Source organism: Python bivittatus, unplaced genomic scaffold, assembly GCF_059951505.1.
Source record: "Python bivittatus isolate LINGU-HERP-01145 unplaced genomic scaffold, Pbiv_v1 ctg000850_np1212, whole genome shotgun sequence".
Lineage (NCBI taxonomy): Eukaryota > Metazoa > Chordata > Lepidosauria > Squamata > Pythonidae > Python > Python bivittatus.
Genome location: NW_028277112.1, coordinates 47,888,543 through 47,900,863, shown reverse-complemented (window position 1 = coordinate 47,900,863; position 12,321 = coordinate 47,888,543). Strand labels below are relative to the sequence as shown.

At 36.4% G+C, this 12,321-nt stretch overlaps 2 protein-coding genes across 3 annotated transcripts in view; both read left to right on the top strand.

Moving 5' to 3' along the window:
- The window catches only part of FREM1 (FRAS1 related extracellular matrix 1), an 84,652-nt gene extending 80,705 nt beyond the window's left edge, over window positions 1-3,947 (top strand). For both annotated transcript variants that reach the window (XM_025171935.2, XM_025171933.2), the window contains 2 exons: window positions 986-1,071; window positions 2,087-3,947. In XM_025171935.2, coding sequence (XP_025027703.1) covers window positions 986-1,071; window positions 2,087-2,286 — 286 coding nt within the window. In that variant the 3' untranslated portion in view covers window positions 2,287-3,947. The remainder of the gene's footprint in view (window positions 1-985; window positions 1,072-2,086) is intronic.
- Window positions 3,948-4,133: 186 nt separating this feature from the next.
- Window positions 4,134-8,319, top strand: CER1 (cerberus 1, DAN family BMP antagonist). The gene is made up of 2 exons (XM_007436330.3): window positions 4,134-7,077; window positions 7,787-8,319. Exons 1-2 carry the CDS (start codon window positions 6,589-6,591, stop codon window positions 8,015-8,017), a joined length of 720 nt encoding a protein of 239 aa, XP_007436392.1. The 5' UTR covers window positions 4,134-6,588; the 3' UTR covers window positions 8,018-8,319.
- The last annotated feature ends 4,002 nt before the right edge of the window (window positions 8,320-12,321 follow it).

Here is a 12,321-nt window from a genome sequence, read left to right as displayed (position 1 = left end):
TTTTTAGAGGAGCTGTCAGGACTGCACCCAGGTTTGGAGGGCACAGATTCTGAACCTCAGATTTAAATGAAAGAAAACTAATGCAAGGAATAATATTTTGGCACTTTTGCAGCGATAATACCATAAGCATCACCCCAAATACCTGGCAATAAACTAATAATAGACTAATAACTAATACTCCACTGCCTTTTTCATGATGCCCAAAAGCAGTTGCCTGAGGCAGCCAATCTTTTAAACTAACAATGGTTGGGCTTGTCCTGCACTGCAACACAGGATAAAACAATGGGGCATTTGGCAGGAAGGAGTTTCAAAAGTATGTCAAATCTAAATCTTCTAGCTATTGTGCCTGTATAGTAGAAATATTCTTGTACTTGGGAGGATACCTCAATAAACTCAGGGTTTTTTATTAGTGTGTTAGACTTATAAGAAGAATCACTTCACTTCAAAGTAAATGGGTTTATCATGAGTTGTTTTAACATAATCAACTTTAATCTGGTTTTTAAAAAATTCCTAAATAGGAGCCATTTATATACATATCTCATCCTGTATATTACACACACACACACACAAATAAAAATATTTTTATTTTTAACTAAATACTTGCTGAAGAGTAGGGAAGCCATAACCAAGCAAGAAAAATATGAATTCTAATTCCTTGAAAGCATTCAGCCAACTTGTGCTGAATGTAAGAAAATTAAGTTTGAAATAGTTGGAACACCTTTGGATATGATTAAGACACTGTAGAACATGTTATAATTTCAAGTATGCTCAGATGAAATAAACTGTTGTTGCTTATATATAAATGTATATGTAGAGAGAGAGGCATGCGAAAAACTTTTTCAAAATGCCCTTTCAAAAGAATTCCTAAATGTTGTATTAATGACTCCCAGTGTTTGTGTCTGTTGTTAAACTGCAGGTCCATATATTGTATCTTGATGAGTAGCAGGTATTTCCTCTGACTCTAAAAAAGTTATCTTATATCTAGGTACCATGGCCATTTAATAAGTGTGGCTTCAAAATCACACATGCAGTGGCTTTGGAACTTCAGTGGAAAAAGGCCTTTTTGGATAGGTATGTATATGGCAGACTGTCATTCTTATAACTGAGATTTCCCTATGAAAGACAGAATTCTACAATACAAGGAATCCACTACAGCATCCCTAACAGATGGCCATCTAGCCTCTAGCAAAGGAGAGTGCACTACTGTACCTCCCAAGGCAGTCTGTTCCGTTGTGGAACAGCTCTTACCATTAGGATTTTTTCCTGTTGTTCAAGGAAAATCTGCTTCCTAGTCATTTAAATCCATTGTTTCTTGTGCTTCTGGATCAACTCTGAACAATTTTGCCCGCCTTCTAAATGTCGGCCCTTGAAAACAGCTATCATGTCTCCCTGCGGCCATCTTTTTTTCCAAGCTAAATACACCCAATATGCTAACTATTGTTTGTATGTTCTTCCTTTCAGGGCTCTTATGATCTTGGTTGCTCTGCTTTGAACATGCTCCAATTTTCCAATGTCCTTCCTAAAATGCAGTGCCCAGAACTGGGCACAGTATTCTAGGTGTGATCTGACCAATGGACAATAGAGAAAAACAGTGACCTCCCTTGATCCTGACTATAATTCTGTTGATATAGCAACAAGGATTAGATATTATTCCATATTATTTTAGACTTCCATGTTTAGGTTCTTTCAAATTCCAGTTATAATGATCAGCCTTGGGATATATATAAGTACAATTATGATAAAACATTTTCATAAGCAACACCTCTTAGCTAACAGAAGGATGGCTTTCAGTCGGAGGATAGAAAGGCATCGGCTAGAAGTCAATAGGTATGATCTGTTGCAGCAGTTCCCTGCTTACAGCCACTAAATCTTCAGACGTTTTTCTAGTCTAAATACCAGCAGAATCTATTTTCACAACATTTAATCTTTCTTTTCCATAGAACAAATTTATTGGGGAAGAGAAAGAATCTGGAACTTATTAGAAAATTTATGACATGGAAGAGCAGATAGAACCAAGCAAACTTGGTTAAAATGCTTGAATACGTTATTCTCTGACTGTCTGCTTATACATTTTAATGCATTACAGGTTTGAATGATCAACGAAAACCAGGTCAGTTAGAATGGAACGACAGGGAACGGGTTGTTTTCACAAACTGGAGAAGAGGCCCACCTCATCTTTCAAAACAAAAAAGGAACTGCATTTTAGTACAACAACAAGGAAAATGGCAAAGAAAGGACTGCAGGACGGGCAAAGCATACAGTTATATATGTTCCACAAAACTGTAAACAAAGCTGGTATTTAAACACCTGCTTGGCTTTCTGCATGGTAAAACATATTTATTTTCAGGCAGTTAGAAGTGTTGGTAGAACTTATGAATGGAGAGTCACCTGACCCATTTGCAAAAATTCTTACATGAGGGAAGGGTTCCAATGTGATGCAGGATTTTGTTTTCTTTTTGCTACCTGTCTTTCTTCTCTTGCTCTCCTGTGTTTGGAATATAAGGGCTATATGTCACGAATCAAATTTATTGGTTCCAGAGTTCATGTCTGTCTCTTTCAAGACATCCTATATACTGTATGAAAGTGCTAGAAGCATAACTGGGAAGAGCTCTGAGTTGAGTATAGACATTATGCCATATGCTTCTCTCCATCTTTCTTGGGTAGGGCATTTCATTCACTACAACTGTTGTGGTAATTTAGAAAGGGACAATATCCTGCTATTCACTTGGCCAAATGAGGCTGGTTGCAGATACTTCAAGCAAAAAAGTAAACATTATGCCAGTCCCCTCCATGCCTATTTCATAATATACCCAGATGGAAACTTCCAACAAATGTCAAACATTCACCTAAAACAATTGCATCACATTATTCTGTGATAAATTTCAACATCTGGGGCTAATCACAGGTGAACTTTCCTATTCTTATGGCAACAAATTCAAATGTGTTCACTCTCAAATAGACTATGAGTTATGGATATAAACCCTGAAGCATTATAGGATTTTCCTGGCCATCAGTGTTGATTTCCCAACAGAGGCATATTAACTTATGCTATCATCACAGATAAGCTCTAAGCTTTGTTTGCATGTACATTTCTGTGGTATCTCTTTGATAGTTTTCCTTTCCTTCCTTTCCTTCATTAATATTGGGAACATTCTGAATGCCCATTTGACTTTTTGCAACTTTCAGATGTGTTGAGATTGCAATTCTCAGAATTTTCAACCAACCTGGATAGGAATTCTGGGTGCTGCAGTCCCAAAACATTTTGAAGGTGCTAGACTGGGCCAGAAAAACCTGATTCTCAGAATTTATACACCTCTCCTCATCCTTCCATGTGGATGGTTGTAGGGAAGAATTGTATTGCCACATGGGAGGCAGAATTTGAAGATAAAATCCAGTTGCACATATAGAATATATATGAAGAATATATGTGAAGTCCATATAGGCTGGAATGTGTTGTACAATTTGCAAAAGTGCATTTGGTAATCTGTTTGGGTTATTATAAAAGTCTGGAATTGAATAAATGTTCTGATGAATTCTGAAATGGGAAAAGGAGATGTACTAACAAAAACAATTTTAAAAACCCACTACAATTCATTCTGACTTGTCAATAATCCCCTAATACTCCCTTGTGTGTAAAACTGAAAGTTGTCCATTGGAAAAATAATGTAATTTCTTGGAAGTCAAATTTTACCTTCCATTATTCCATATTGATAAATAGGTGAAAAATAGTTATAAATATACTGATCCATTATGGGCACACATTTTTTTTTCCTTTCTTAGCAGCATTGAAATTTTTTTTTCCTCTGAAATATGTATTTGAGGGGATAGAATGTATCTAGAGAAAATTATATCTTTACTGCTGTAGATTTGATTGTATTTGATCTTAAAAGGTGCTAATCTACTTTTGTACCTTAAATGGCATGCTTTCTGTGCTGTTTTCTACTGTAATATCTAAATAGAAAGTATTAATAAAAATAGCATTAGAAATTACTGAGATTGTATAATCAATTTTCCAGAAAAAATGGTGCTGTGCTAGCTGATGAAAGTGTATAACATCAACAGGTACACAGTTAAAACCTCAAACTTCCCACAGGAAGGTGTGTGTGTGGGGGGGGGGGGAATTTGCAACACAGGCAGTGTTTGCTCCTATCCCTGCTTGCCTTCTCCCACAACCTAACACACACACACCATGTGGCTTTTCCAGCATGGATTTTCCAGGTGCATGATTGCCATATTCAGTGAACCAAACAATTAGAGTTGTTCTGGTTTTTAAAAAAGAGAGAGGAAGTGGTGGTGGAACAGAGAGGAAGGAAAACTGAGGACACTTCAGGTCATCACCATTTTCCCTCTGTAAATCAGTCCCAATATGTTTGCAGTAGAGAAACAACAGCGGAGTTTGCAACAATGCTTTTTCATCCAACCAAACCAGAATCCTGAAAATGCCTCCTCTCTGGAGCAGGTGTTAGTCTCTTTTTGTTTTGCTGCTTGGTTGTTTTGGGCTGTACGAGGAAAAAGGACTCTCAGGAACTTATTTAGACCTTTAATTCTGAAGACAAGAAAAACACCCTCTTCAGCCATTACATCACCTACTTACAATGGGACAGAGGTTCTCATGAGCGCCAAAGCAGTAAGCCTTATATGATGAACACCTGGCGTTTATTTTTAGGGAAGGGAGAGTAGCAAAATTTGTAAACTCTTCTTCCTTTGTCTTTTGTCTCAGTGCGGGTCGGGTCGGCCTCCTTCTTCTCAGGATGGCTATTCAACAAAGGAAAAAAAACAGCCACGCAAGCACATATTATGTTTATTCATTCCAGTCCACATCAAGCAGAGTCCATTGCAGCAACCTACAATACCCAGATTGCAATCTGTCGAGAGAACTGAGACAGGCTGCTTAAACAATCCAAAGGATTCTTTGGTCTCAGTGCTTACCAAGATTGTTATCTGTTTTCATCCTGTATGTTTTATGTGTTCATGAGAATGGAGGTGATCACTTCCTACATGAAAAGTTTACATCATAATAAAACGAAGCTTTTAAGGTGACATGGCATTTTTTTTTTTAGCTTGTTAGATCCACATGGCATACCTGATGGAAACTTACCTTTTCACTTTTAGAAAAAGCAAAGTTATGCTTTTCTGCCTGCCATTATAGATCATGGTACATGCATTTTTTTAAAGACTTAAATTACAGGTCAAGCAGCTAGGAAGCTGACGGCCAATACTGTTTTCAATGGCACTATAAATCAAGTAGAGTTATGAAATGGTGATGACTTATACTATAATATGAAAAGACATAGGATCCAATACCTTTCAATGAACTTACTGTGATTTCAACTTGAACAGCACTAACTTATAGTCAAACAACCTTTGATAGTCCATGTATGAAAACACCATAGATTCTGAATGTTGGTGCAACATGAATAAGATACTTTTATCAATGCTGTTTTTTCACTTATAAACTGTAATGGAATTTTGAAAGGGACTCCTGCCAGAGAGTTAACTTTCCCATTATATTTGTCCAGTTGTTAATTGTAGCTTTTTAGAAAAGATGGAATATGAATGCTCAGTTTTTATTTTACTGAACCTTCATGGCAAATCCATTTCTACAGAAATAGATAAGATAAACTTCTACAACTACTACAGGGGAAGATCCAGTAGACATGGATCTTCCCCTTTTACACAGAGTATCAACTGGATAACCCAAACCAACAGGCACATTCTTTGGAGCCATCCATGATTTACAACCAGCTCACATGCAAACAAGGTTGATTATGCCCATTTATCAGAAGGAAAACAATGCTCAAAGTCTGCACTTTGAGGACCTGCATGGACTAATATTTTTCCAATTTTTTGTTACCTATTGTAAGACCTAATAAGATCCACACAGCCTTTAAAGAGTCTTGAAATGAGTACAGAGTGAACTAGATTATCTCTAAAATCCTAAGTGTTTTAATAATCTGAGTATTCAGAAACTGGCTCATTATTTATTATTTGAACTTTTTAAAAAGGTGCATCTATTAGTCTTTACACCATGTAATTTTTTTTTTTAATCCAGTTGGATTAATTCAACATGGCATATAACTTGACTATTTTAGATGTCGTTTTAAAGTGATACACTTTCATCTTACTAAGAAAGGAGATGCAACTTTTCTACAATGTGTACTTGCAAAGGTAGCGTTCTCCTTGTTATTGTATTGAATCCTTAACTCCTTATGGTGACTTGGGGCATTTGAGAATGTATCAGGTAAGTTAATATGCATCTAAGATCTATTCCTCAATACCTAGACAACTGCTAAAGAGCTTATCCAAATACTCAGAATGATTCCTGCTAGAGAAAACAGATGTAACTAGAAATACAAACATGAAATACACATAAGCAGGATGAGTTAACCTTATCATTATTAGAGGCTATAGTTAATGAGTGTTAATGGGTGTCACTGATTAGTCTTCCTCTCTGTCTCTTCCCCCCTCCAATGCTCAACAGCTGGAAATTAATACTTTAGGCTCCCTTTATAAATACAACAATCTGGGGTGGGCATTTTTTTTTTTAACAGACAGGAACTGAAGGAGAAAGACAACAAGTCAAGAATAATGTTTTTACTATTGCTTCAGATGCTGCTGATTTCATGGCTTGCAACAGCAGAGCAAAGAGGGGAAATGCAGCAGCAAAAGAAGAGAGTCCCATACATCCTGCCCCACAATGTGCTGACAAAGTATGTAGGGGAATCCAAAGGAACTCTGCGGGAACCTGAGGGGTCAGTGGTATCATTGGCAGAAATGGAAATCAAACAGCAAGACTTGCCACAAAGACCTCATTTTCTTTTCCCGTATAACGTTCAGCGTGCGGCTGATGATTTGGAAAGCTGGGCTTCTGCAAGCAAAGCCCCAGCCTTTACGGATCTAAAACACCCACCTTCTCACCCACAGACAAAGAGGGAAGCAGGGTCACCCTTCAGAAAAGATGCCAAAAAATTCTGGGACCTTTTTATGTTGAAAACCAAGTCAAGATCTGAAGAGGTGGTCCTTCCAATCAAGATAAATGAAATTTACCAGATTTGCAATATGCTTCCTTTCTCTCAGGTAAAGTAAATGTCAGAAATGTAGTACTTTCCTAGGTTTTATTTTAATTAGGGATAGGCACTGCTGTACTGCTTCAATTTGCATAATAGTTCAAGCTTAGAACAGCCCTGCAAGATAAGCTAATTCTCTCCAATTTATAGAAGGAAAGCCAAAATAAGGGCTATAACAATCTCCACAGCCCCTAAATGAGAGCAAAAGATGTGGTTTTTAATATATATCTTTGCTGTCATCTGATGGTATTTGGATTTTTGGAGCCAAAATCTTGTAGCTCAGTCACAATGAAAGAAGTGGTTTGCTGGTGTTCTCAGAAATTCATTCTGAGATTTGAAATATTACAAATGTCAGAACCAGAATGTTGATAGTTTTGGGCATGGAAGTTTGTTATAGTAGACTTCATGTTTGTTCTACTGAAATCTCAAAAACTTAAAAACAGCGAATAGGTTTCCCCTTTAAATAAACTTTCCTGCATTTCTGATGGCTTCTACTAAGATAGTAGAGTTGTGATTTATTGATATCCAAAACAAGCAATTATTTCTCTCCCCTCTATTTAGTATTACTGGCTTACCCCTAAAGACTGTAGGGACACTTTGAAACCGTGCTGAATTATTTTTTTTTAGAGTCATAATGAATAGTTATATAACCATACCTTAAAAGCTATTCTAATATAACACCATAGCAAGTGTTTTAACAAAGTTGTGTTTCCTTTTAGAGCATTACGCATGAAAATTGTGAAAGGCTGGTGATACAAAACAACCTGTGCTTTGGGAAATGCAGTTCTTTCCATGTTCCTGGCACTGATGATCGCATGTATAGTTTTTGTTCCCACTGCTCACCCACCAAATTCTCCATGAAGCATCTGAAGATGAATTGTACCATGGTTACTCCAGTAATCAAGGTGGTTATGATTATTGAAGAATGCAGGTGTGAAGTATTCAAATGAGCATTATCATGACTGAAAGTAAATGACTTGACTTTCAATAGAATGTGTATCTGCAAAGAGCCATGAATGCTGCTAAATCCTATCACAATAGTTTGCAACTGCCTTGATAAAAACTCTTGTAGCCAATATAAAACAGAAGACACTCCAAACACAATCACAGCTTGGTATGTTTATTAGCAACAATAATTCTAATAGGCTTCATACATCCTTTGTTAGGTATATACTTCAGGTATGTGTTTTATGTACATTTTAGAACAAAAGTATGACTCTGATAAATGTGGAACAGACAGGTTAAGACAGTAAGGACCGTCTGCAAATTTTGTTGGCATAAATATTTAGGGATAAAGCAAAGCTTTCTCTGACTCCTTCTGCACCATAATATCAATTGTATAATGTGAGTAATCTACCATCCATAATAAAACTATAGAATACTGACTTCCTATACAATTTGAATAAAACAATGTTTCTGAATTTATGGAATGAAATTAGTGATCTCTTACAAAGTATGCAAAACAAGTTAGTTTCAAGACCTTTAACATGTATTTTTCAAAGTCACATTAATTTTCACTAAATGCCTTGTCTTGCTGTGTTACTCATTTTTGAAGCTTTGTGGATGTATCCTCCTTACTTGCATTTGGGTATAAAATGGAAATGAGGGTGCTACAAGCAGTATAGTATGTCCAATAAAGCTTACGTTGCCTTTACCTCTCCAACTCTGTGTATGCTGCCTTATATTTGAATTTCAAAGGGCAAAAAAAATCCCTGAATCAGAACTGAAGGAAAATCAGGCTACCAGTTTTAGGCTGCAGAATTCCAGATTTTGTAGCCCAGGTCTAAAGGCTCTGAATATGATATCAAGTTGATTAGGTCAACTGCTTATTTTTAAAAAACTGCAATACTATAGTATATGATTATACTATAACCAGAAGAAAATGTGATATAATTTATTAAATTAATATGCTGAGTTACTCTTAATAAATATACTGGAACTCAAGACCTATTAAAGAATATAACTTCCCTCAATTCCTAATAGTTGATGTGTACAATTGCACTTTAAAAAATTTCCCCCATATTTGCAAGTAGGTATATCTATACCATTATTTAGTTCAGTAGACTTTGGGCACAAAACAGTACAGTATTACATCAATCCCAGTTCTAAGAAGTGTGAGTTTAGGGTTACTGCTGATGCCTCTTAATGAGTAAAGTTGTAATTTTCAAACTATCAGCAACAGTTAAAGGAGGGGTATATTAAATGAGAAAAAACTTATCTAAACACATTTTTCACCATGATCTCAATATCAAATTATTTCTCAAGTATTCAGTTCTCTGAGTAAAGAGACCACAACCAAAATTTCTAACCACCTCTTATCAAGAAATGCTATCCACCTCAGAGGGAATTCTTTACAGGAAGAACTTGCTGGATTGGGGCTGAAGTGTGAATATGCACCATTTAGAAAGCAAGTGTAAAGAGAAAACAGCAGCTGTAGTAATTGTTAATTAGATTAATGCCTTAGCTGGGGGGGTGAGTGTTTAATTAACCCAGCAATGATCAGCTGCATGTAATTAACACTGTATTCTGTTATATCAAGGATGTGTTAATTGGATCTGATTTTAAGAGTCAACTTCCATATTCAGACCAAGTTGAGCCCAGGTGCTAACAGAATATTGCTCCAAAAATAAAAAAAAAAGGGAAAGGAAAGGGAAAAGATTGGAGCCAGAGGAGAGTGGTCAAGGGCTTCAGTACAATCACATTTCACTGTACATGGGACAAGGGCTGTTCTGAAAAGTACCCTATGTATTATGATTTTTTAAAATTAATTAAATATTCTGGTTTTTTAAAGGTATTTCCAGCTGGAGAAGTAATTAACAGTTCCCCATTATTGCTATGCTGTATCATAGTTAAATATAAGTAATTGTCAGTCTCTAGAGTACATTTTTTCTGTTTCAAAAATTAGGTTAATTAACATAAATAGCTGTTCAGTATCACAAATGTCCCAGTAATGCCTCTAACAATTAACGAAGTATTGCATGTTTATTGTTAGCAGAGTTTCTAGGGACAGGGAGGGAGGGGTGGCAACTGCAATAACTTGAAAATATGTGAGCAATATTTAGTACTGAAATGTTATTAGGTGCTAAAACATATTCTTGTAAGAAAATAGGAATGGGCTACCATGGCTATCAAATATATTATAATGTATATTTAAGATCTACAAATGGACAGTGGAAGATCAGATTCTAGCATCAGGGACAATTATGTAGGCTGTTTGTGCAAAGAAACAGATCAAAAGTTGGACATTTGCCTAATACTTAAAGTCCAAATTGAATTGGGTTAATTGGTAAGGTTGTCATGCACGAACATGCTTTTTTTGTCATAAACTATTAATCTTATAGTTTAGTCCCTTTAATTATTTGTAAGTTATTCATAGCACAAGCATATACATGTGTACTCAGAAGTAACCCCTATTAGCTCAACAGTATTTTCCAGGAAGGTAGGAATTGGATTGCAACTTTAAGCCACAGTCCTTTAGACACTTTCTTCAAAGCACTTCCTTTTTAACTAAGCAGGGCTCACTTCTGAATAGACATGTACCGGCATACAACTGCAACACAACAGCCAGTTTAGTAGCTAAGGTGCTGGACCAGAAACCAGGAAACCATGAGTTCTAGTTCTCCTTTAGGTGTGAAAGCCAGCTGGATGACTTTGGCCCAGTTACTTTCTTACAACTCACCTCACCTCACCAGAGTTGTTGTGGGAAAAAGAGAAGATGGGACCATTATGTACACTGCTTTGAGTTGCACAGACCAAAGGCAGAATATAAATCAAATAAAGATACTGTACTAAAATACTGTCAAACTGCCTGTATGAGAGCCCAGCTAATCCAGACCTAGTAGTTTTCATTAAACGAACGAATGCAGAGGTACATTATCCTTTAGGAAGATTTGTATGTTCATGTACATCTCATTATATCCCAGCCTTGTTCTCTCTAAATTGGTAAACCTATATCAGGTCTATATTGCTACAGATTGTGAGATCATGAAAGTCATGTAGTAGAATGCTTTTTTTCATTAAAAAGGTCTTGAACAATGAAAACCAGCAGGGAGAAATTTAAGATGGAACTTATTCCCCCATATGTGAAGCTTTTTAGCTACAGCATATGAAATATTCCATTTGTATCAATGAGCCCTACCTACTGTACCTACAAATTGCAATGGTACCATTAGGTCACAGCCTTACTATTCTGAGTAGAAACTAGGCCTTTCAAGCAGGCATAGTTAAATAGTACTGTTGCGGTGCTATTTCAAAGGCAGTTTATTCCAAATGCAGAGGATCAAGATGTAAGCTGAAGCACCATCAGTGTGTTTATTTTAAAGGACTGGGGTCTAAACCTGTGCCTTTTCCATTCATTTAACATTAAAAATGAGGTTCAGTTCTTATCTTTGGAGTAGGAAGCTCATATATGTATCCAAAATGATCCATTGCTGTTCATCTTAAAACATTCGTGATGGATGCAAAGAAAAGGTGCAGCTTCTGGTTCAAGAGGATGCTTATAGGAATGACCCTGCCAAACGTTCTCATGAAGAACCAGGCTTGTAAATAACACCGTGCATTCCCGTCTCTGATTGGTTGCATCCACAAGAGAGCATCAGCTGCTTGGGCACATGGCATGATTTTAGCCTGCTGATTTAATATTTGCAGAGTGCCAATAAAATTTTTATGATGACAGCTGGTGATTCCTGTGGTAATTTATAAACAACAACATAACACAGACATCAGGGAGCCCCAAGAAAGATTCTGCATGGCTGTGCAGTATTTAGGGATCTCAGATACAAGGGTTTTTTTCCTCCCCCAAACAGAAGTGTATTTATTTGCTAGTATGATTTTGAGGAAACAGTGCAGAATCCAGTGCTGAAAGACACTGTTTGGTACAATTCAAATTAAGGTGGTAGAAATCCATTCGAGTTATTCATATTCCCACATTTTCAGGACAATGATATTCCTGATGATTTGCAAACTATATAAACAACTGTAAATAAAACTACAAAAAATGTTGAAAAATAAAGACTTATCTAAGATTCATCCCAGTACAGTAGGCAGTTGATGAACACAGTGAGTTTGGTTGAGCAAGCTTTGAGGATTATCTGTAAGCTCTTGGTAGGTTTTGTAAAGCTGATGCACCTTGAAAAACCTTCCTCAGCACTATAACCAGAAACCCAATCAGTAATGTCCACCAAACATTACTGTCACAAGTCCTTTCTAACACTCTTTATGCCATTTTATAAATTAACTTTTTTCTTATTTTCAA